This window comes from Grampus griseus (assembly GCF_964374135.1).
Source record: "Grampus griseus genome assembly, chromosome: 3".
Taxonomy (NCBI): domain Eukaryota; kingdom Metazoa; phylum Chordata; class Mammalia; order Artiodactyla; family Delphinidae; genus Grampus; species Grampus griseus.
The window spans coordinates 156,877,926-156,896,984 of record NC_139019.1 but is presented as its reverse complement, the minus strand read 5'-3'; the positions used below and the strand labels follow the sequence as shown (position 1 = coordinate 156,896,984).

At 43.9% G+C, this 19,059-nt stretch overlaps 2 protein-coding genes across 2 annotated transcripts; one reads left to right on the top strand and one right to left on the bottom strand.

Annotated features, from left to right (window-relative positions):
* Window positions 1–2,062: 2,062 nt before the first annotated feature.
* Window positions 2,063–2,455, bottom strand: H2AC25 (H2A clustered histone 25; the record flags this gene model as incomplete). The annotated part of the gene is made up of 1 exon (XM_082651770.1): window positions 2,063–2,455. The coding sequence occupies one exon, from the start codon at window positions 2,453–2,455 to the stop codon at window positions 2,063–2,065; it is 393 nt and encodes a 130-aa protein (XP_082507896.1).
* Window positions 2,456–2,750: 295 nt separating this feature from the next.
* Window positions 2,751–3,149, top strand: H2BC26 (H2B clustered histone 26; the record flags this gene model as incomplete). The annotated part of the gene is made up of 1 exon (XM_082650910.1): window positions 2,751–3,149. Exon 1 carries the CDS (start codon window positions 2,769–2,771, stop codon window positions 3,147–3,149), a length of 381 nt encoding a protein of 126 aa, XP_082507036.1. The 5' UTR covers window positions 2,751–2,768.
* Window positions 3,150–19,059: the final 15,910 nt, after the last annotated feature.

The window sequence follows — 19,059 nt, the reverse complement described above, 5'->3', positions numbered from 1 at the left end:
TGTCCAATGTGGTAGCCACTAGCCATGTGTGGCTAGGGTGACTGAGAAACTGCACCTTTGTATTTAATTTTAATTAACTGAAAATTAAATAGGCCCTGTGGCTGTATTAGCTCAGCCTTAGAAGTGACAAAAGAAGGACTGACTACCCCTTAGAGCACCTCCCACCTCACGCTTTTAAAAAATAATTAATTAATTAATTAATTTATTGGCTGCATTGGGTCTTCCTTTCTGCTCCCGGGCTTTCTCTAGTTGCAGTGAGCAGGGGCTGCTCTTCATTGCGGTGTGCAGGCAGGCTCAGTAGCTGTAGCGCACGGGCTTAGTTGTCCCGCGGCATGTGGGATCTTCCCGGACCTGGGCTTGAACCCGTGTCCCCTGCATTGGCAGGTGGATTCTTAACCACTGTGCCGCCAGGGAGGTCCTCATGCCTCCATCTTAACACTCCAGTTTAGGAATTGAAAATCTGGAGCTCCATGATGATACTTGGAAAACCCAAGCTCCCTGCTCCTGAGAAACTTTTCTTTCTTAAATACCGCGGAAGGGGTTGAAGATATACAATGACCTACATGAATATCAACGCAAAAATCAAATTTAAGCTAGAATTGAAGGCTGTCACTGGAAACATAATGTATACCTCTCCAGAAGGCTCTATAATCTCTTCCATAATTCCTTGCAATTTGTTTCACTAAAATGGGTCCCACTGGGTAATGTGGGTCCTGCTATCTCTACCTACACTGCAGGGGAGTCTGGTGTTTTTTCCATCCACACTGATAGTTCCTATCAATTTTTGGTGCGAATAGTCTTATAGTGCTAGGATATTTTCTAAAGACTAGCAGATATGTGGTTAGCTCCAGATAGTGCCTAGGGAGCCCTGGTTTGAGTACATCTAATTTTAGTAAGATAACTATCTATTGTATAATATTCCTAAATTAGTTTACTGGCCTGTATTTATTGTTAAAATAAAAAAAATAATGGAATCACTAAGGATAATGACAGCAGGAATAGACATTTACTGAGCTCTTATACTGTGCTAGAGATTTTTAAACAAGGGGATTAGTATAGATGAACTCATTTAATCCCTTCACTCCATGAAGTAGGTGCCATTAACCTTCTCATTTCTCAGTTGACTTTGCAGGAGCATCTCTGGGACACTACAACCCCTATTTATAACAGAATGTGGAATTCAGGAAGTCATCTTCTGAAATATCCACATATATATTACTTAATCTGGTCCTAACAATGTCCACTTTAAATTTACTATATTCACAAACGTAATTTTCCTCATCAAACTCAAGGTACAAATTATTTTATTGACTTTAGCGATCAGTTTAAGGGGATCTCTGATTAACGTTTGACCAACCCAAATTTAACAATTGAAATTCTTTTAAATAATTATTCTATTTACCATGAGATTTCCTTTAAAAACTTAAACCTACTTTCGAAATATAATTTGACATTTTCAAATGCTGACAAACCCTTCCCAAGACCTTAGAATTCCCAGTACGTTATACAATTCTGATCGCATGTTCTCTAAAAAACTAAGTCATGCACTCATACATTTTAAAATGGAAATCATGTTTACCTATCAGAACCTCAAGTGGTAAAGTTTCTTTCAAGGTTAAACACTTTCAATACCAGATCAATCTACCAGATTTTCCCTGGGATAAAACAGCTACGTATTTGGTGTCTAAATCTCAGAGTGATGACACTTTCCGGAACCAAAGTAGCTTGTCACCAGTAATAACAAAGACACCTTCAGGATGAGTGGGATTGAAACCCCATGAATTTGATGGTGGCAAAACTCAAAACGGCCGCGTGTCAGACGCCATTCCGCGCACAAAATGAACACTGAGCCCACTGTGCGCCTAGGCGCACCCAAATCATGCCTCGGGGTCGGTTTCCCGCGAGCCCTGCCTTGCGCAGGTTCGCACAGGAACGCGCTCAAAAGGACACAGCCCTCGACCAGTGCGGCTCTTTTCTAGAAGATATGGGTGGCTCTGAAAAGAGCCTTTGGTGTCACGGGGCCCCCGGGGCGCACAGCCGTTTCCGGCCCGCCTCCGCGGCCTCACTTGCCCTTGGCCTTGTGGTGGCTCTCCGTCTTCTTGGGCAGCAACACGGCCTGGATGTTGGGCAGGACGCCGCCCTGCGCGATGGTCACGCGGCCCAACAGCTTGTTGAGCTCTTCGTCGTTGCGGATAGCCAACTGCAGGTGGCGCGGGATAATGCGAGTCTTCTTGTTGTCGCGCGCCGCGTTACCCGCCAGCTCCAGGATCTCAGCCGTCAGGTACTCCAGCACGGCTGCTAGATACACAGGCGCACCAGCACCCACACGCTCAGAGTAGTTACCTTTCCGGAGCAGCCGGTGCACTCGGCCGACAGGAAACTGCAGGCCCGCGCGCGACGAGCGCGACTTCGCTTTCGCGCGCGCCTTGCCTCCCTGTTTGCCTCGGCCGGACATCTCCCAATCAGGCGCGGGGAAAGAAGAAAGCCGAGAAACAGAACCCCAGGCAACGAAGCCGTAATACTCAGGGAGTCCTTATATATGGTCTTGAGGTAGTGGAGCCGGAGCCTCCCAATTGGGTAGCGATAGTGGCCAATCAGAAAAGGAAGCCTCCATCCCCTAATTTGCATGCGCCTTTTCCAGTGATGACGTTGCGCTACGCTTGATCCTATCAGAAACTAGAAGCTCTTGATTCCTCATTTGAATACAGGACGTATAAGTTGAGTTGCTGGAGGTGTATCGGTTTTTCTGTTTGGAAAGATCTGCCGTAATGCCTGATCCGTCCAAATCAGCTCCGGCACCCAAGAAGGGTTCTAAAAAGGCCGTCACGAAGGCGCAGAAAAAGGATGGCAAAAAGCGAAAGCGCAGTCGGAAGGAGAGTTATTCCATCTACGTGTACAAGGTGTTAAAGCAGGTGCACCCGGACACCGGTATTTCTTCCAAGGCTATGGGTATTATGAACTCGTTCGTCAACGACATCTTCGAGCGTATTGCTAGCGAGGCCTCTCGTTTGGCGCATTACAACAAGCGGTCTACCATCACGTCCCGGGAGGTGCAGACGGCCGTGCGCCTGCTGTTGCCCGGTGAGCTAGCCAAACACGCCGTGTCCGAAGGTACCAAAGCCGTCACGAAGTATACCAGCTCCAAGTGAGGCACGCCCCGGTTCCCGGGAACCCAAAGGCTCTTTTCAGAGCCACCCACAAGATCGAGAAAGGGTTTCGAACACGTGAAGGGTTATGTAAACGCATCCGATGTGTGCTCCTTAGCGGTTCTTTGGTTACTGGGAGGACGTTCTCGTTCTCCCCGCTGTGCGCGCGTGTGTATGGGAGCGGAATGGGAGAATATCTGCTTTTTACGGAGATCGGGTATGGAATGGCGACCCAAAATAACAATGTGGGAGGCAATCAGAAACTGGGTGTCCACCCTCGCCTTCGCTCAAGGTTATTGACGCTTCACTAAACAAAGTAGGAACCCTGAACTCAAGTGTCCTTAGTGTGTGGAGAGTGCCATTCCCAGGGCTTGCGGGCATGGACTCCATGTCTAGTTTTTTGTGTTCGTGTGGTGTGAGCCTGTGGGTAAGGAACGCAGGTCACCTGCCCCCAGTGGGACCTCGTGCCAGTCTCTCCACCTCCGTGTCCCCGATGGGTGAACCCGAAGGACGCAGTTGGTGAGGCCCTGGGGGTTGTCGCGCAGCTCTGGCGGTGGCGCCTGGCGCTGCATCCCTGCCTAAACCAGACACCTTTATCCTAAGGCAATGAACCTTTCCGGGAGGATGTTTGCATGTCTGCATCCTTCAACCGCAGGATGTTTGACAACCGAAAGAAAAACGGAAGCGTGGTGGAACGGAGCGCTCCTTGCACAGGAGCCGGATGTAAAAAGCCGACCCCTGCTGCAGGTAGCTTTAAGGGGGGTAGGGGAGTGGGGAGGAGGGCAATTTAAGAGGAAAAATAACGTTTTTCGAAGCAAATGTAGTTTTCCCACTTAAGCCACGTTATTTTCTGTGACGCACTAGTGACGCAGAACTTTCCCTATTCTCTGATTTCATGGCATTCATTTGGAAAGTGTCATCTTAGTTCAAGGGAAAGCGCTTTGGCATGAAGAGTCTTCACTCTGAAGAAGACATCGCCTACCTTTTTTCTTGCCTTGTTTTTTCTCATTTGTAAGAAGGAGATTTCAAATAATCACTTCCTTGAGCCGTTTTGAGAATTAGATTGAAAAGTCGTGTCATCATCTCAGGCAAGGAACAGACGTTCAGTTAAAGGCTAATAATCATGTTTTTTGTGAAATCATCTCCTTTGGAGATGTCCAAAGGAAGCGGGTTGCATGCCTGGTCCGGCTGGGCGGGCGGAGCTGGGGAGGAAACGTCGCCACCCCCACCGAGTGTCTTCAGCCACGGCTGCTGGAAGCCCATCGCCCCCCCCCCCACCCCGCCCGCCCCATTCCTTTTCCTACGTGGGTCCACTCTAAAAGAATTTCTAAAACGTCACACATTTTAAAGTTGGCGTCCAAAACATTTTATGGCTAGTTCAAATAGTTGCAAGGATGCAAATCCCAAGGTAGGACGTTTTACAAAACAAAATGGTCTCACATCAATCTTTTAAAGGTATCTATTGAAACAGCAATTCGATACCATAACCATAGCAACTCATAAAATACACTATTAAATTACTTGTTAACACTGAACGATTTTAGATAATTTTTTCACCTTGAACTCATATCTTCATTCAACTTCTGCCTCAGAATTTCATCCTAATGTAAGGTGTATATATATATATTTTCTTTTTGCGGTACACGGGCCCCTCACTGCTGTGGTCTCTCCCGCTGTGCAGCACAGGCTCCGGACGCGCAGGCCCAGCGGCCATGGCTCACGGGCCTAGCCGCTCCGCGGCATGGAGGATCCTCCCGGACCGGGGCACGAACCCATGTCCCCTGCATCGGCAGGCGGACTCTCAACCACTGCGCCACCAGGGAAGCCCAAGATATATATTTTTTACACTGTTTTATCTATCTCCTTTCTCTACAAAAAAGGATATTGAAATTTTAAAATACTTGTAGGTGACCAGAAGTCAGTGTTTAAAAATCATCTGGACAGTACACAATTGTTTAAACATAAATAAGTTTTGATAGGTATATGTAAAACCGAAAATAAAACTTAAGTGACACCTGCCTCATTTAAAGAGATGGATAGTGGTCCCGCCCTCCCTGCCTCTCCCTCCTTTCCTTTCTGCCTCAATTAGTTTGTGTATCCATGGGCATATATAGTATTATTATGGTTACAATGATAGCAGTGTGCAGCATCATTTCTTTTCCTTTGTTCTCTTTTATAGATACGAGCTCTGAAACAGTATTAAAAAAAATAAATACCTCGACATGGGAATTTTGTCAGAGCAGTTTAACTCATTTCTTTGCCTTCCTAGTTGTAATACAGAAATTAAACAGTGGGGCTTCCCTGGTGACGCAGTGGTTGGGAATCCGCCTGCCAGTGCCGGGGACAAGGGTTCGGGCCCTGGTCCGGGAGGATCCCACGTGCCGCGGAGCAACTCAGCCCGTGCACCACAACTACTGAGCCTGTGCTCTAGAGCCCATGAACCAGAACTACTGAGGCCCACGTGACAGCTGCTGAAGCCCGCGCCTGGAGCCCGCGCTCCACAACTGGAGAGGACACCGCAGGGTTAGAGGCCCGTGCACCTCAGCGAGGAGTGGCACCCTGCTCATCACAACAGAAGGGAGCCTGCATGCAGCAGCGAAGACCCAACACAGCCAAAGAATAAATAAGTAAATAGATAAGTAAAATAAATCTATTAAAAAAAGTTAAACAGCGATCTGTCATCAACAACTCCACACCTTTAATTTTCTCAGTAGATATCTGATTCATATTAAAAACTGCAAAATTCAGTCCTCCACTTTGAAATGGGGACCTGCTGACTGGGTCCAAGCCCTCAGCCTCCTACCAAAGTAGCTTGGGAGTCAGTATCTTAATGAAAACTTCTAGTCACATGAAAGTAGTCTCGCAGATTCACGTGATTCTTTACGTTAATGAGCTTAAACCATAGGTCTAATAAGTGAAAATTGTCTCCAACAGAGAATGTGATATATAGTGCTAGCAGTAGGCAAAAGCACTGCTTAGTACCAAAAATAAAAGAAGCAAAATGAAGATTTTACAATAATTTGCAAATACAATTCTTTAAAAAATAAATTTTTCTGCGAATAATGCAAAATATCAATTAATTTCTCAGTTCTGTTGACTTCTTTGGCACACAGAATTAGCTTGAAGTTAAAAAAAAGGCTGCCTCTATTTGCTGAACTGTCCAGTGGAGGTTGTACACACAGCCTCAGGTGCAGACTGGGCTCGATTTAGCCCTCTCCTAGGAGGGGAATCTGTTAAGGAAGAGGCAAGGTGATACAGAGTCCCTGCTATTGAGATTTTATGATTGAAAAAACTGAGAGAAATTGTATACAGAAACCATGTCTGTCATATTGTTACAACAAAGAAATACACGTTCTGTTAAGTTGAAAGTTAAACTAGGGCAGTTAACCAAGTACTTGAGAATACATAGAGGCAAGGAGAACTAGAACTCAGCACAATGGAATCATTCTCTGGATCTGAAATAACCAAGGTAAATGCTTAAACTAAGGACCTGGAAGGAACTGGAGGAATTTTGCAGGTATACAATCTGAAATGTATCAAGGAGACTCCTTTTTCATATCAGAAATTTCAAGTCAAATTTGTTAATTATTATGGAGTAAAGAAAGTATTTTGGAGGGGAAAAACTGTCATTTTAATAAGAAATTACAAATGCAAAACAGTATTTACTGCATAGGAGGTTAAATATTGTTTAATGAGTGGCAGGCCCTGGAAATGGTGTGTGTGAGTTCCTGAGGGAGGAGTCAGATGGCCACTGTCCACCTGAGGGAACACAGCTGTGAATCCAAATCTCACATAGCATTTTGGCTCTTGGAGACTGAGTTGTTCTCTGAAGGTGTTCTTCATGGTTTGGGAGTCACCGGCACTATGAGATATTTTTTAGAGTGAGAACAGCATGGGCCCAGTAAGGCCTTGCATACCTTACTTGTTATTAAATGTGTCATGTATTTTGCATATGGTTAACAATTTTTTTTTAAAGTGCTCCGTTTGTTTTATTGAAAAGCTTCTTAAAAGGAGCATAAAGGAGAAGTTACAACAGACATCACAGAATTACAAAGGATCATAAAAGATTACTGTGAACAATTATACACCAATAAAATGAAAAACCTAGAAGAAATGGATGAATTTCTAGAAATATACAATCTTCCAAGACTGAGTCAGGAAGAAATAGAAAATATGAATAGACCAATCACCAGGATTGAAACTGGATAAGTAAAAAAACAAAGCCTCCCAACAAACAAAAGCCCAGGACCAGACATTTTCACAGGTGAATTCTACCAAACATTTAGAGAAGAGTTAGCACCTATCCTTTTCAAACTATCCCAAAAAATTACAGAGTAAGAAATGCTTCTGAACTCATTCTGAGACCAGCAACACCCTGACACTAAAACCAAAGCTATCACAACAAAAGAAAATTACAGGCCAATATCACTTATGAACATAGATGCAAAAATTCCCAACAAAATATTAACAAACTGAACTCAACAAGACATTAAAAAGATCATACACTATGATCAAGTGGGATTTATCCCAGAAATGAAAGGTTGGTTCAATATCTACAGATCAATGTGATACACCATATTAACAAACTGAAGAATAAAAATCATATGATCATCTCAATAGATGCAGCATCCATTTATGATAAAAACTCCCAATAAAGTGTAGGTATAGAGGGAACATACCTCAACAGAATAAAGGCCACAAGCTCACAGCTAACAAACATCATACTCAGCAGTGAAAAGCTGAAAGCATTTCTTCTAAGATCAGGAACAAGAAAAGGATGTCCACTCTCACCTTTTTTATTCAACATAGTATTGGAAGTCCTAGTGACAGCAATCAGATAAGAAAAACAAATGAAAGGAGTCCAAATTACAAAGGAAGAAGTAAAAATGTCACTGTTTGCAGATGACATGATACTATACATAGAAAATCATAAAGACACCACTAAAAAAATTACTTGAACTCATCAACAAATTCAGTAAAGTTGCAGGAAACAAAATTAATATATAGATATCTGTTGCATTTCTATACACTAACAACAAACTGGCAGAAAAAGAAAAGACTCCCATTCACAATTGCCTCAAAAAGAATAAAATACCTGGAATAAATCTAACCAAGGAGGTAGAAGATCTGTACTTGGAAAACTATAAAACACTGATGAAAGAAATTGAAGATGACACAAACATATGGAAAGATATACTGTGTTCATGGATTGGAAGAATTAATATTGTTAACATGACCAAACTATCCAAGGCAATCTACAGGTTCAATGCAATCCCTATCAAAATACCAATGGCATTTTTTTCATAGGACTAGAATAAATAATTCTAAAATTTGTATAGAAAGTCAAAAGACCCAGAGAATCCAAAGCCCTGTTGAAAAAACAGAACAAAGCTGGAGGTATCATACTCCCTGACTTCAGTTTATGGTACAAAGCTACAGTAATCAAAACAGCATGGTACTGGCACAAAAGCAGGCACATAGGTCAATGGAACTGAATGAATAGAGAGCCCAGAAATGAACCCAAATTTATATGGGCAATTAATCTATGACAAAGGAGGCAAGAATATACATTGGGGAAAAGAGATCTCACTAAAAATAGACTAAATAGACTAAAATAAAGACTAAAATAGACTAAAATAAATTCAAAATGGATTAAAGACTTAAATGGATTAAGACCTGACACCGTAAAACATCTAGAAGAAAACATAGGTAGTACACTCTTTGACATCAGTCTTAGCAGTATTTTTTTGAATATGTCTCCTCAGGCAAGGGCAACAAAAGCAAAAATAAACAAACGGGACTACATCAAACTAAAAAGCTTTTGAACAGTGAAGGAAACTATCAACAAAATGAAAAGGCTGCCTACTGAATGGGAGAAGATGTTTGTAAACAATATATCTGCAAGGGATTAATATCCAAAGTATACAAAAAACTCATACAACTCAACATAACCTCCACCCCAACAACCCAGTTAAAAAATGGGCAGAGGGCTCTAGAGCCCGTAAGCCACAGCTACTGAAGCCCGCACGCCTAGAGCCTGTGCTTTGCAACAAGAGAAGCCACCGCAATGAGAAGCTCATGCACCGCAATGAAGAGTAGCCCCCGCTCGTCACAACTAGAGAAAGCCCATGTGCAGCAACAAAGACCCAATGCAGCCAAAAATGAAATAAACTAAGTAATTTTTAAAAAAGCAAGGTCTTACTGTATAGCACAGGGAACTATATTCAATATCTTGTGATAAACCCATAATGGAAAAGAATATGAAAAAGAATGTATATATACGTATAACTTTGCTGTACAGCAGAAATTAACACAACATTGTAAATCAACTATACTTCAACAAAATAAATTAAAAAGAAAAAAAAAATGGGCAGAGGCCCTGAATAGATGTTTTTCCAAAGAAGACATAAAGATGGCCAACAGGCACATGAAAAGATGCTCAACATCACTAATCATCAGGGATATGCAAACTGAAACGACAATGAGATATCACCTCAAGCTGTCAGAATTCCTATTATCAAAAAGACAACAAATAACAAGTGTTGATGAGGCTGTGGAGAACAGGGAACCCTCGTACACTCTTGGTAGGAATATAAATTGGTGCAGCCACTATGGAAAACAGAATGGAGTTTCCTCAAAAACATTTAAAATATCAATAGAACTGCCATGTAATACAGAAATTCCACTTCTGAGTATTTAACCAAAGAAAACAAAAACATAAATTCAAAAACACCCTGATTTTCATTTCAGCCTTATTTACAACAGCTATGATATGGAGGCAACCTAAGTGCTCATCAGTGGATGAATGGATAAACAAGATGTGGTTTATATATACAATGCAGTATTAGCCATAGAAAAGAATGAAACCTTACCATTTGCAGCAACATGGATGGACCTAGAGGGTATAATGCTAAGTGAAATAAGTCAGACAGAGAAGGACAAATACTGTATTTCACTTATATGTGGTATGTAGAAAACAAACCAAATGAACAAACATAACCAAATAGAAACGGAGTCATAGATACAGAGAACAAACAGGTGGTTTCCGGGGGGAAGGAGGGTTGGAGGAGGAGAGAAATAGGTGAGGGAGATTGAGAGGTACAAGCTCTTAGTTACAAAATAAATGAGTCACAGATATGAAATGTACAGCATAGGGAATATAGTCAGTCAATAATTATATAATATACTGACAGATGACAACTAGATTATCATGGTGATCATTTTCAAATGTTTAGAAATATGGAATCACTATGTTGTGTACCAGGAATTAACATAGTGCTGTAGGTCAATTACACTTCAAAAACAAGCAAACAAGCTCATAGAAAAACATCAGATTTGTGGTTACCAGAGGCAGGGGTGGGGAGGGGATGGGGAATTGGATGAAGGCAGTCAAAAGGTACAAACTTCCAGTTCCTTAAACTTGTACAATGCTGTATGTCAATTATACCTCAGTAAGACTGAGGAGAAAAAAGCTCTTAAACCGTTTATGAGGAATATGTTAAAAAAGTATACACTTTTTTTCGGATAAAGGAATACCAATCTAGTTTGAAGGATTATAGCTGAGTATGAAGGTCTAGACCAGTACCTGTCCTCCTGCTGTTTTGATATTTCAAACAGGAATAGCGTTAGTGCTTATAAGGAGCTGCTCAAACTCAATGCTGCTTAAATGTTTTGAGCAAAAGCTCATTATGCTTTGCCTTGTAAACGCGGGAAGGACGGCCCCAAAAGTCACTGCCTAGTCTGTTACAACACCCAGAGCCTCACCCAGTGTCATGTCCAGCACACCCCGGCCTGACCCACGAGGGGGTATGGGTAGAGGAAGAGGTTGGCATTAAGCCTTCTTGAAGGTGATCCGCGCCCCTCACTCGCAGGTCTCTCGCCACATGCAGACAGAAAGGCCTGGACTGGGTTCAACGGCTCAAGCGTCAGGGCTATACCCTCTCAGGCTTCTGGCTGGGGCCTAGACTAACACAGCAGGTCTCTTTTTGGTGAATATGCCATTAAGAAAAGAAGCTTAGCTTTAGTTCAGGAGCACACTCCATCTCTCCCATAATCCCAACTGAACAGCACTTCACGACCGCAACAGGTGGCACGCTCTTTTTCTAAGCACGGAGGCGGCGGTGAAAAAAAGCCTTTGGTTTCTGGAGCACAGTGGCCCGCCTCACTTGGAGCTGGTGTATTTGACAGTCTTGGTACTTTCTGGCACGGCACACTGCTCATGGGGCTGCAGCAGGTGTGCAACCCTCTGAGCCTCCCTGAACCTACAAGAGCGCTTGTAGCGCGCCAGGCAGCAGGCCTCGCTGAAGCGTGAGCTGTAAAGTGTCCTTGATCCACGAGTTCATAATACCCATGGCCTTAGAAGAGATATCTGTGTTGGGAAGCACCTGCTACAGCACCTTATAGGCGTAGATGGACTAGCTCTCCTTGTGGCCGTCCTAAGCCTCCCTGACTGCCTTCTAGGAGCTCTCCTTGGGCTGCGCCTCTGGCACAAGTGAGGCGGCGGACATCACTATTTATTTTCCTCATATTCAAATGAAGGCTCCAAATCTCTAGAATCGGATTGGACGGCCAGCCCCTCTCTGCCTGGTCCACAAAGAATGTATGTAAATAGGAGATGCCGGCTCTTCTTTCCTATTGGACAATAGCCCAACCAATCCGAAGGCGCGTCTGCTGTGTTCATGGAGTCAGGTTGAGCGTTTTTGTTCAATCCCTTTGTTGTAACGGGAGACGGGTCTTTGTTTAATTGCCGTTCTGGACCTGGGCAAAAAAATGAAGAAGGTAATAAAAACCCGTTTTAATCCCGTGTCTCTATTTTTTCTGGATGGGAGACAAACGCAAGGGGACATTTCTTCCTTAGCCAAATAGCTAGGGACGGGAAGCTTGTGCTTATTCAGCAGAGGGGTATGGCAGTTTCCAAGTGCCGTTCCAATCATTTATTTCCTATCATCCCCCCCCCGCCCCCCCGCCGTGGCCAAGGAGATAATTCCTTTCAGCATTCAAGAGTAAATGCGAACGGTTCTTTCGGAAGTACAGAAAATAGTACTGAAAACATACTAAGGTATACTAAGGTACTTACATTGGAAGCAACAGGGCAGATTTTTAACTGGAGGGAGGAAATGAACGAGTTTCAAAGGAAACACTAGTCCTTCATATTGTTGTTATTGTTAATACTGACTAGACAAACCCGTTTGAAGTGACAGCTATATGCTAAGTGTTTGATATGTATGATCTCATGTGGTCTCCTAATAACTCCAAGGGTAAGATATTATTATTGTTCTCTACTTACCCATCAGAACGTAGGTTGTGGAACCGTTCAAGGATAAACTGAGGTATATTAAAAATTTAAAGAGTTTGAGCAAAGATCGATTAGAATTGGGCAGCATCCAGTCTAGCTAATAGAAAGGAGCTCAGAGGGGCTGTACAAAATGAAAGACTTCTATAGCCAGAGGGAGCAGGAACAAGGAAAATACACTAGGCAAAAAAGCAGGTGTTACTCCAAGGTTACTTCCCTGAAGGGGATGGCAGGGGTCTATGGGGCGATTACCTAACTAGTGCTGATCAGGCGATTCCTACTGACCCGTTTAAGATGTTCTTTCTAGGAAATAAGTCAAGGCTTGGTTTGGTGATGGGGAGCTGAGCATAAGAGACTCTAGGGTTTCCCTGGTGGCGCAGTAGTTGAGAGTCCGCCTGCCGATGCTAGGGGACACGGGTTCGTGCCCCGGTCTGGGTAGATCCCACATGCCGAGGAGCGGCTGGGCCCGTGAGCCATGGCTGCTGAGCCTGCGCGTCCGGAGCCTGTGCTCCGCAACGGGAGAGGCCACAACAGTGAGAGGCCCGCGTACCGCAAAAACAAAACAAACAAAAAAAAAAACCAACAAAAAAAGAGAGACTCCATTTGGGGCCTGTCTTGTTTTTATTTATTTTTTTTTTGTTTTTAAAATTTTTTTTTGTTTTTTCTGCCTGTCTTGTTTTTAACTGAAGTCACCAGTCCCCAAGTTTACTCCTTATTAAATTAATTCCTGTATACACAAGTATGAATTCACATTTCTCACTTGTTTCAGCACAGGAATACCTGGGGAGCCCATTAGAAATGCAGATGCTTGGGCCCCACCCCAAATGTATTGAGTCCGAATCTGCATTTTAAACAGATTCCTATGCACATCATAGTTTTTGAAGCACGGTTGTGGAGTTCATTTACCTGGCAACTTTTTTTTTTTTCATCCAGAGCATTATCCAAACAGGCTAGGAAACTTAATGGCACCCACAAAAGACAAAGTGGCTCACTGCGTTCAGAGAAGTTAGCGAGGTGCTTTCAAGATACCTACACAAGCATAAGTTTGAAGAAGCCCAAATAGGATCCTATTTGCCTTAGAAGGTTTGGGTGTGAAGAAAGTGGAGGAGAGATGCCAGGGGGCCACTCTTTAGATAGCCTGTGCTTAGCTCCCTACCTGGGGCTAATAATTCACCTCTCTGCCCCTCTACTTCCTCATCTATAAAGTGAGGATATCAATGCCTACCTAATAGGATTGCTGTGAGTGAATGTGTGTCAGGCAGATGGCGAGGTGTGGGCATATATTTAGTGCTCAAGTCCTCCTGACTCCATTTCATCCTTTCCTTCTCAGAAGAGACCCAGCCACAGCCGGGGCTGCCTCAGCTGAGCTCCCTCTGAGCCATGGACAGCTCCATCACATAAATATGGAGCATAAGGCTTTCTCTTGCCCACTAGAACATGGACTAAGCTGTAATCGCCAGGGCAAGAGATGTGTCTTTCACTTCTAAATCTCCAAGGTGGAACATAGAACTTGGCACAGAGCAGAGATACAATCAGTGTTTGTTGAATGAATAAGTGTTTGTTGAATGAATAAGCCCTGTGAGCTGAGGCAGTGCCCCCTGCTTGCAAATCTGTCCTCTGAGGTCCATCAGACATGTTGAGATTGTGTGTCCCCTGGGCTGCTTTGGGTATGCTCAGTATTAACTATTTTATCTGTTTACCTTAAAAATATATAGTTGATTTAACAAACGTTTCTAGAGAGCTCATTATGATCTAGGTAACCACTTAATGAATACTTAGTTCAATTTAGTGCTCATAACATCCCTTCCACGTATATACTATAACTTCATTTTGCAGATGGGTGACAAAAAGGCAGAAAAAAATACGTCTCAAGTGAAACAGCTGATGAGGTAGGAACCTGGCCCTGGAAGTCAGGCCAGTGGTACCAAGCTCTGCACTGACCACACCTAGATATTTTTGGTTTTGGATATTGAATTTCATTTTGAAGAGAGATGTGATGTGTAGGGAAAAAATATTATCAAAATCAAGATGCATTGCTCTGTGTTTAAATATAAGTTTCTAGGGAAAAACACCAGTCAGATATCTTAAAATTCTACTGCAGTAGAAAGCTGAAAGTACTGCAGATGAAATTTCACTCAATTCCACAATCTCCAAATCAATTTTTTAAAAATAGTCTTTGAATACAAGGCACCTTAGTAACAACTGTGTGCTTCTGGATCATTTATTCAAACTGTTTTTGTAACCATTATTTTTTTATACCAGAGACTTAATGGCCAATGTATATAAATGATTGGTCCCACCCTGACCCCCAGCACCATTAGAAGAGGTCTGAAGCTTGATCTTGCACAGGAGATACACTCAAAACAAAAATCTCTTTCCTTTCGCCTGTAGATCTAGTTGGCACAGACTTCTCTGACTGCAAGCTGCCTTTTATTCTTAAAACTCAGTTAAGGCTCATTGGTGGTAGTTATTGAAGCTGTTAACACGTTTGTAATGTTATGGAGAAAAGACTTTCCTTCCACCCTCTTGGGTTCAATAGATGGGCCTATGAAGTAAACTGACAACAGGCAGAGTAACAGGAGAAAAGTTATACAAATTTATTCATTTTTACATATTATGTGCATGGGGGCATTGCAGGGGAAAAAAGTGAATACCCCCCAAAGCGATGAGGTTTGAGACCTTATATACCATCTTAATAGGAAAAGGGGAGAAGTAGTCATCTTAGAGGAGAGTAAATGATATTAGGAAAGGTGTCTGGGCCCTTAGGAGACTAGACAGGAGATATGATATCAATAGTTTGTGACAAAGTCTGTCTGGGTGTGGCATTGACTTTTAGTCTCCTCTCCTGTGATGAATCAATCTTCCTCTGCTGATGAAACTCTCAGGAGGGAACTAATGGCAGTTGAATTCATTTTGAAGAAACTGTTTTTAGGCAGATAAGGGGAGTTCAGAGAAAGTTTTTCCCAGCATTTGCTGTTTTTCAAGTGACTTCAGCCCAAAATAATCAATATGCCAAATGCGGCATATTTTGGGGTGGTATGTCCGGAACCCCTTCAGTAGCAAAAGTATTTATCCCAGGCATCTGGCATAGAAAATCTGTGACTTGAGGTTTGAGTAGGATATGATTTGGGTATTTTGCGGAACCAGCAACATGATTTCCAGGGCCCAGAGGAAAATGAAAATGTGGGTGCCTTGTAAAAAGCTATTAAGAATTTCAAGATGGACACAACAGAGCCCTGAACCAAGCACAGAGTGCTGCTCAGGGCTGCTCTAGTGTCAGCCCAGGTCACTGGACCATGAAGCTGTCTCTGGATGGCCCTTGGCCTGCAGGCCATGCAGCAGTTTGTACAACCCACAGTCCCCTCCCCTCGTCTGGTTGCTGCCAGCCCCTGGAAAGCTGGTCCTTGCACTGGGTCCTGGTGAGGTTTCTTGGCTTCCTTGCGGCATAGGAAGGCTTGGAAGAAAACTTGGTGTGGGATCGGAAATGAGCATTCCTTGGAAGGGGTTTGGGTAAGAAGTTGTCTTTCCATGTAGGTCCTAAGGTTTGGAAACCGCTATCCTCCCACATAGAGGGTGGTTAATGCCAGGAAATCAGAACCAGAATCTCATGGAGTGAAAGTTTGTGTTCCCCCCGAATTCGTATGTTGAATGAGAGTAGAGCCCCCATGAATGGGATTTGGTGCCGTTATGAAAGAGACAGGAAAGAGCTTTATTCCCCTCATCCTCCACCTCCCATTCTCCTCCTCCTGTTTTCCTTCTCCTTCTGCCTCTTCGTCTCCCCCTCCCCTTCCTCCTCCCCCACCCCTCCTTCTGCAATGTAGAAGATGGCCCTCACCAGAAACCACCCACACTGGCACCCTGATCTCTCTATTCCCAGCTTTCAGAACTATGAGAACTAAAAGTCTGTTGTTTAAGTTCCCCCAGTCTATGGTATTCTATCATAGCAGCCCGAATGGAAAAGGGACAGTCCTCTGGATCAAGGGCAACATTTTGTATTGACAGATGGAATACTATAGTGCAGGCTTGAGGTTTTCCAGAAATAAGGAAAGAAAGAGAGAAAGAAAGAAAGAGAAAGAAAGAGAAAAGAAAGGAAGGAAGGAAGGAAGGAAGGAAAGAAGGGTGAAAAAGTGACTGAAGGAAGAAAAGAGAGGGAAGGAGTGGTGGTGGGGAGGGGAGAGGAAGGCAAAGAAAGAACAGAAAAAGAAAGAAAAGCAAAGAAACAGGATCTCCAGCTTAACACTCAGGGACAGACAGTGCTTGCGCATAATAGCCTGGAAGAGTAATTTAAAAAGCGGTTTGGATGATTTTTAAAAACCCCAAAATAAACAACTTTTTCCCCCTTGTTATCATTTCTAGAGTACAGTGCCTAGATTCCATATATACATTGAATAAATTGTTGCATGCATGATGCTAAAATCTTGGCTCTCTGTGCACTGATGCCCAAAAAATATGGAGACAGAGTTTTGGAGGAATGAGAAAAATGGCTTTAATCTTTGCCTGGCAAAGAGGATAACACAGCAAGCTAGCGCCTCAAGAACTGTGCCCCCCTCCCTGCGGAATAGGGAAAGGTTATATAGCCTGGGCCTTATGGTCTGGGGTAGGTGTAATGAAGGCTCAAAGTAAGGCTCAAAGTAATGAAGGTCTTGCATTCCTTTTCTTCTGCAAATTCATGGCCAAAGCTGGCGTCAGGTGTCAAGCAGCAACCGGGTCTGGTGTCTCTGAAGTTATCGGCCCGTGACCTTCTTTCTGAAATGAAGAGTGCTACAAGGGAGTGTAGGAGGAGAAGGAATGCCAGGTGCAAAGGGGAATTCTTATGGAGTCAGAGAGTACTCAGGTTTGTGAAGGACACGACTAGCTACAAGTGTTTTTTAGTAGTAACAGCTGAAGAATAACCAAGATTGCTTAACTCTTTCAGACCTGTGTCTGTTGTTTCCCAGCCTGTTCATTGTTTCCTTACTTTCCTTGTTTATCAGAAAAGTCTCATTTCTATTTTTGCTGCAACAAATTCCCCACTGCTAGTTCATTCCCTCCATCTTAACGGAGGAAGGGAAACGGGCTTCGTTTCTCGTCTGGCTGAGGACAAAACTTCAGTTTTGCTCCATTTGAAAAACACCAGCCCTTTGGCCCAGGGGCCCATCTGTTTCCTACTTCATGCATGAAATGAGCACGTTTTATCATCTTGGATTTTTGTGATGCACGAATGAAGCCATTCTTTCCTCCTAGGGGATTGTGCAGTAAGCTCTCTCCTCATTCAGCCAAGAAGTCAAATCACTTTAAAATTCTCACAAACAAGCATTTCATATAACTGAAACATTGCAATGGCAAACACATATGTTTCCCCCCCCCCAATAGAATGCTGATTCTTTCCATATCGGAATTGTAACACTTGCTATACACAGAGCCTGCTGGGAGGGAGGGAGGGATCTGCCTGGAGACAGCACCCCGCAGGTACAGAAAAGACAACACGGAGGCTTATTGAAGAAGAGTTTTAATTCTTTAGGGTTGAGCGCTGCAGGAAAGTGAGTAGTTGAAATTACAGGGCGTGCCGTGGAGCTCTGCAGAGAAAAAGTAAACCTCACAGAATGCAAGATTGAAAAGAAGGAAAAGACGGTTTAGGCAGCCTTTGTCCTTCAGCACAGCTTCCAGCGGACACCCTGAGGACAAAAGCCATCCTCCTGCCACCACCGAGGGATGCCCCGTGTGGCAAAGGGCTGGGGATCCCAGTCTCCAAGGCCTTGCCCTCCGATGCGCTGGCATCCAGGGCCCTTCCAGCCGCGCGCATGCGCAGGACGCAAGATAGGCAGATGCTGGCCCGCATCCTGCGCAAGATAACTGAGTGGTCTTTTCCAAACACCCGTGTTGACCAAATGACTTCTTTGCTCATTTTATTTCAGCAAATTAGAAAAGGGTAGGGCTGCAATCTAATCCCAGAGCCAGGTGTGAATGAAGGACAGGCGACCACAACTGCAGAAGTGAGATAGGACCGCGAAACGAGATCTGAGAAGCAGCAATGGACGCACAGCTTGCGGACTATGTCATTTCCATCTCAGCGCCCACGCAGACACACAGACACACAGAGGCAGGGCACGCTCGCCCATCGGCTTCTGAGCTGCGACAGTCACACCCGGATAGACCGTGGGGACGCAGAAGGCGTCAGAGGCAAGGCTGGGGTCAGTGGGCACAGGCACCCAAGCCCCTCCCCACTGCCAGCTCGAAGCTGCACCAGTGCATGGGCGGCTCTAATTGTTTGTTCTTCCAGGGAAATGTCACCCCTCCCCATGCATACACAGTGTTTATCTCTTACTTCCTATCTAACTACATTAATTAAAAGATCTTAAGGGGTGTTGAAAGTGAATCTAGCAACTTCCAGCAGTATTAAGAAAATACAGAAAACACAGACGAGATTTTATGACAATAATTTTTTTATTGCTATATTTTATATTTCTGGTATTTTCAGGAGACCTAGTCTGGACCTGGGAAGGGAGAGCTAGGGGGTGGGGGAGAAGGACTGTGGAGCGGGGCATTGGGGGCTGTGGGGAGAGGTGTCCGGAGGAGGCCAGGAGCTGGGCAGGAGGAGGGATGGGAATGGTGGGTTTTACAGAAAGGAAAGCTGAGCGATGA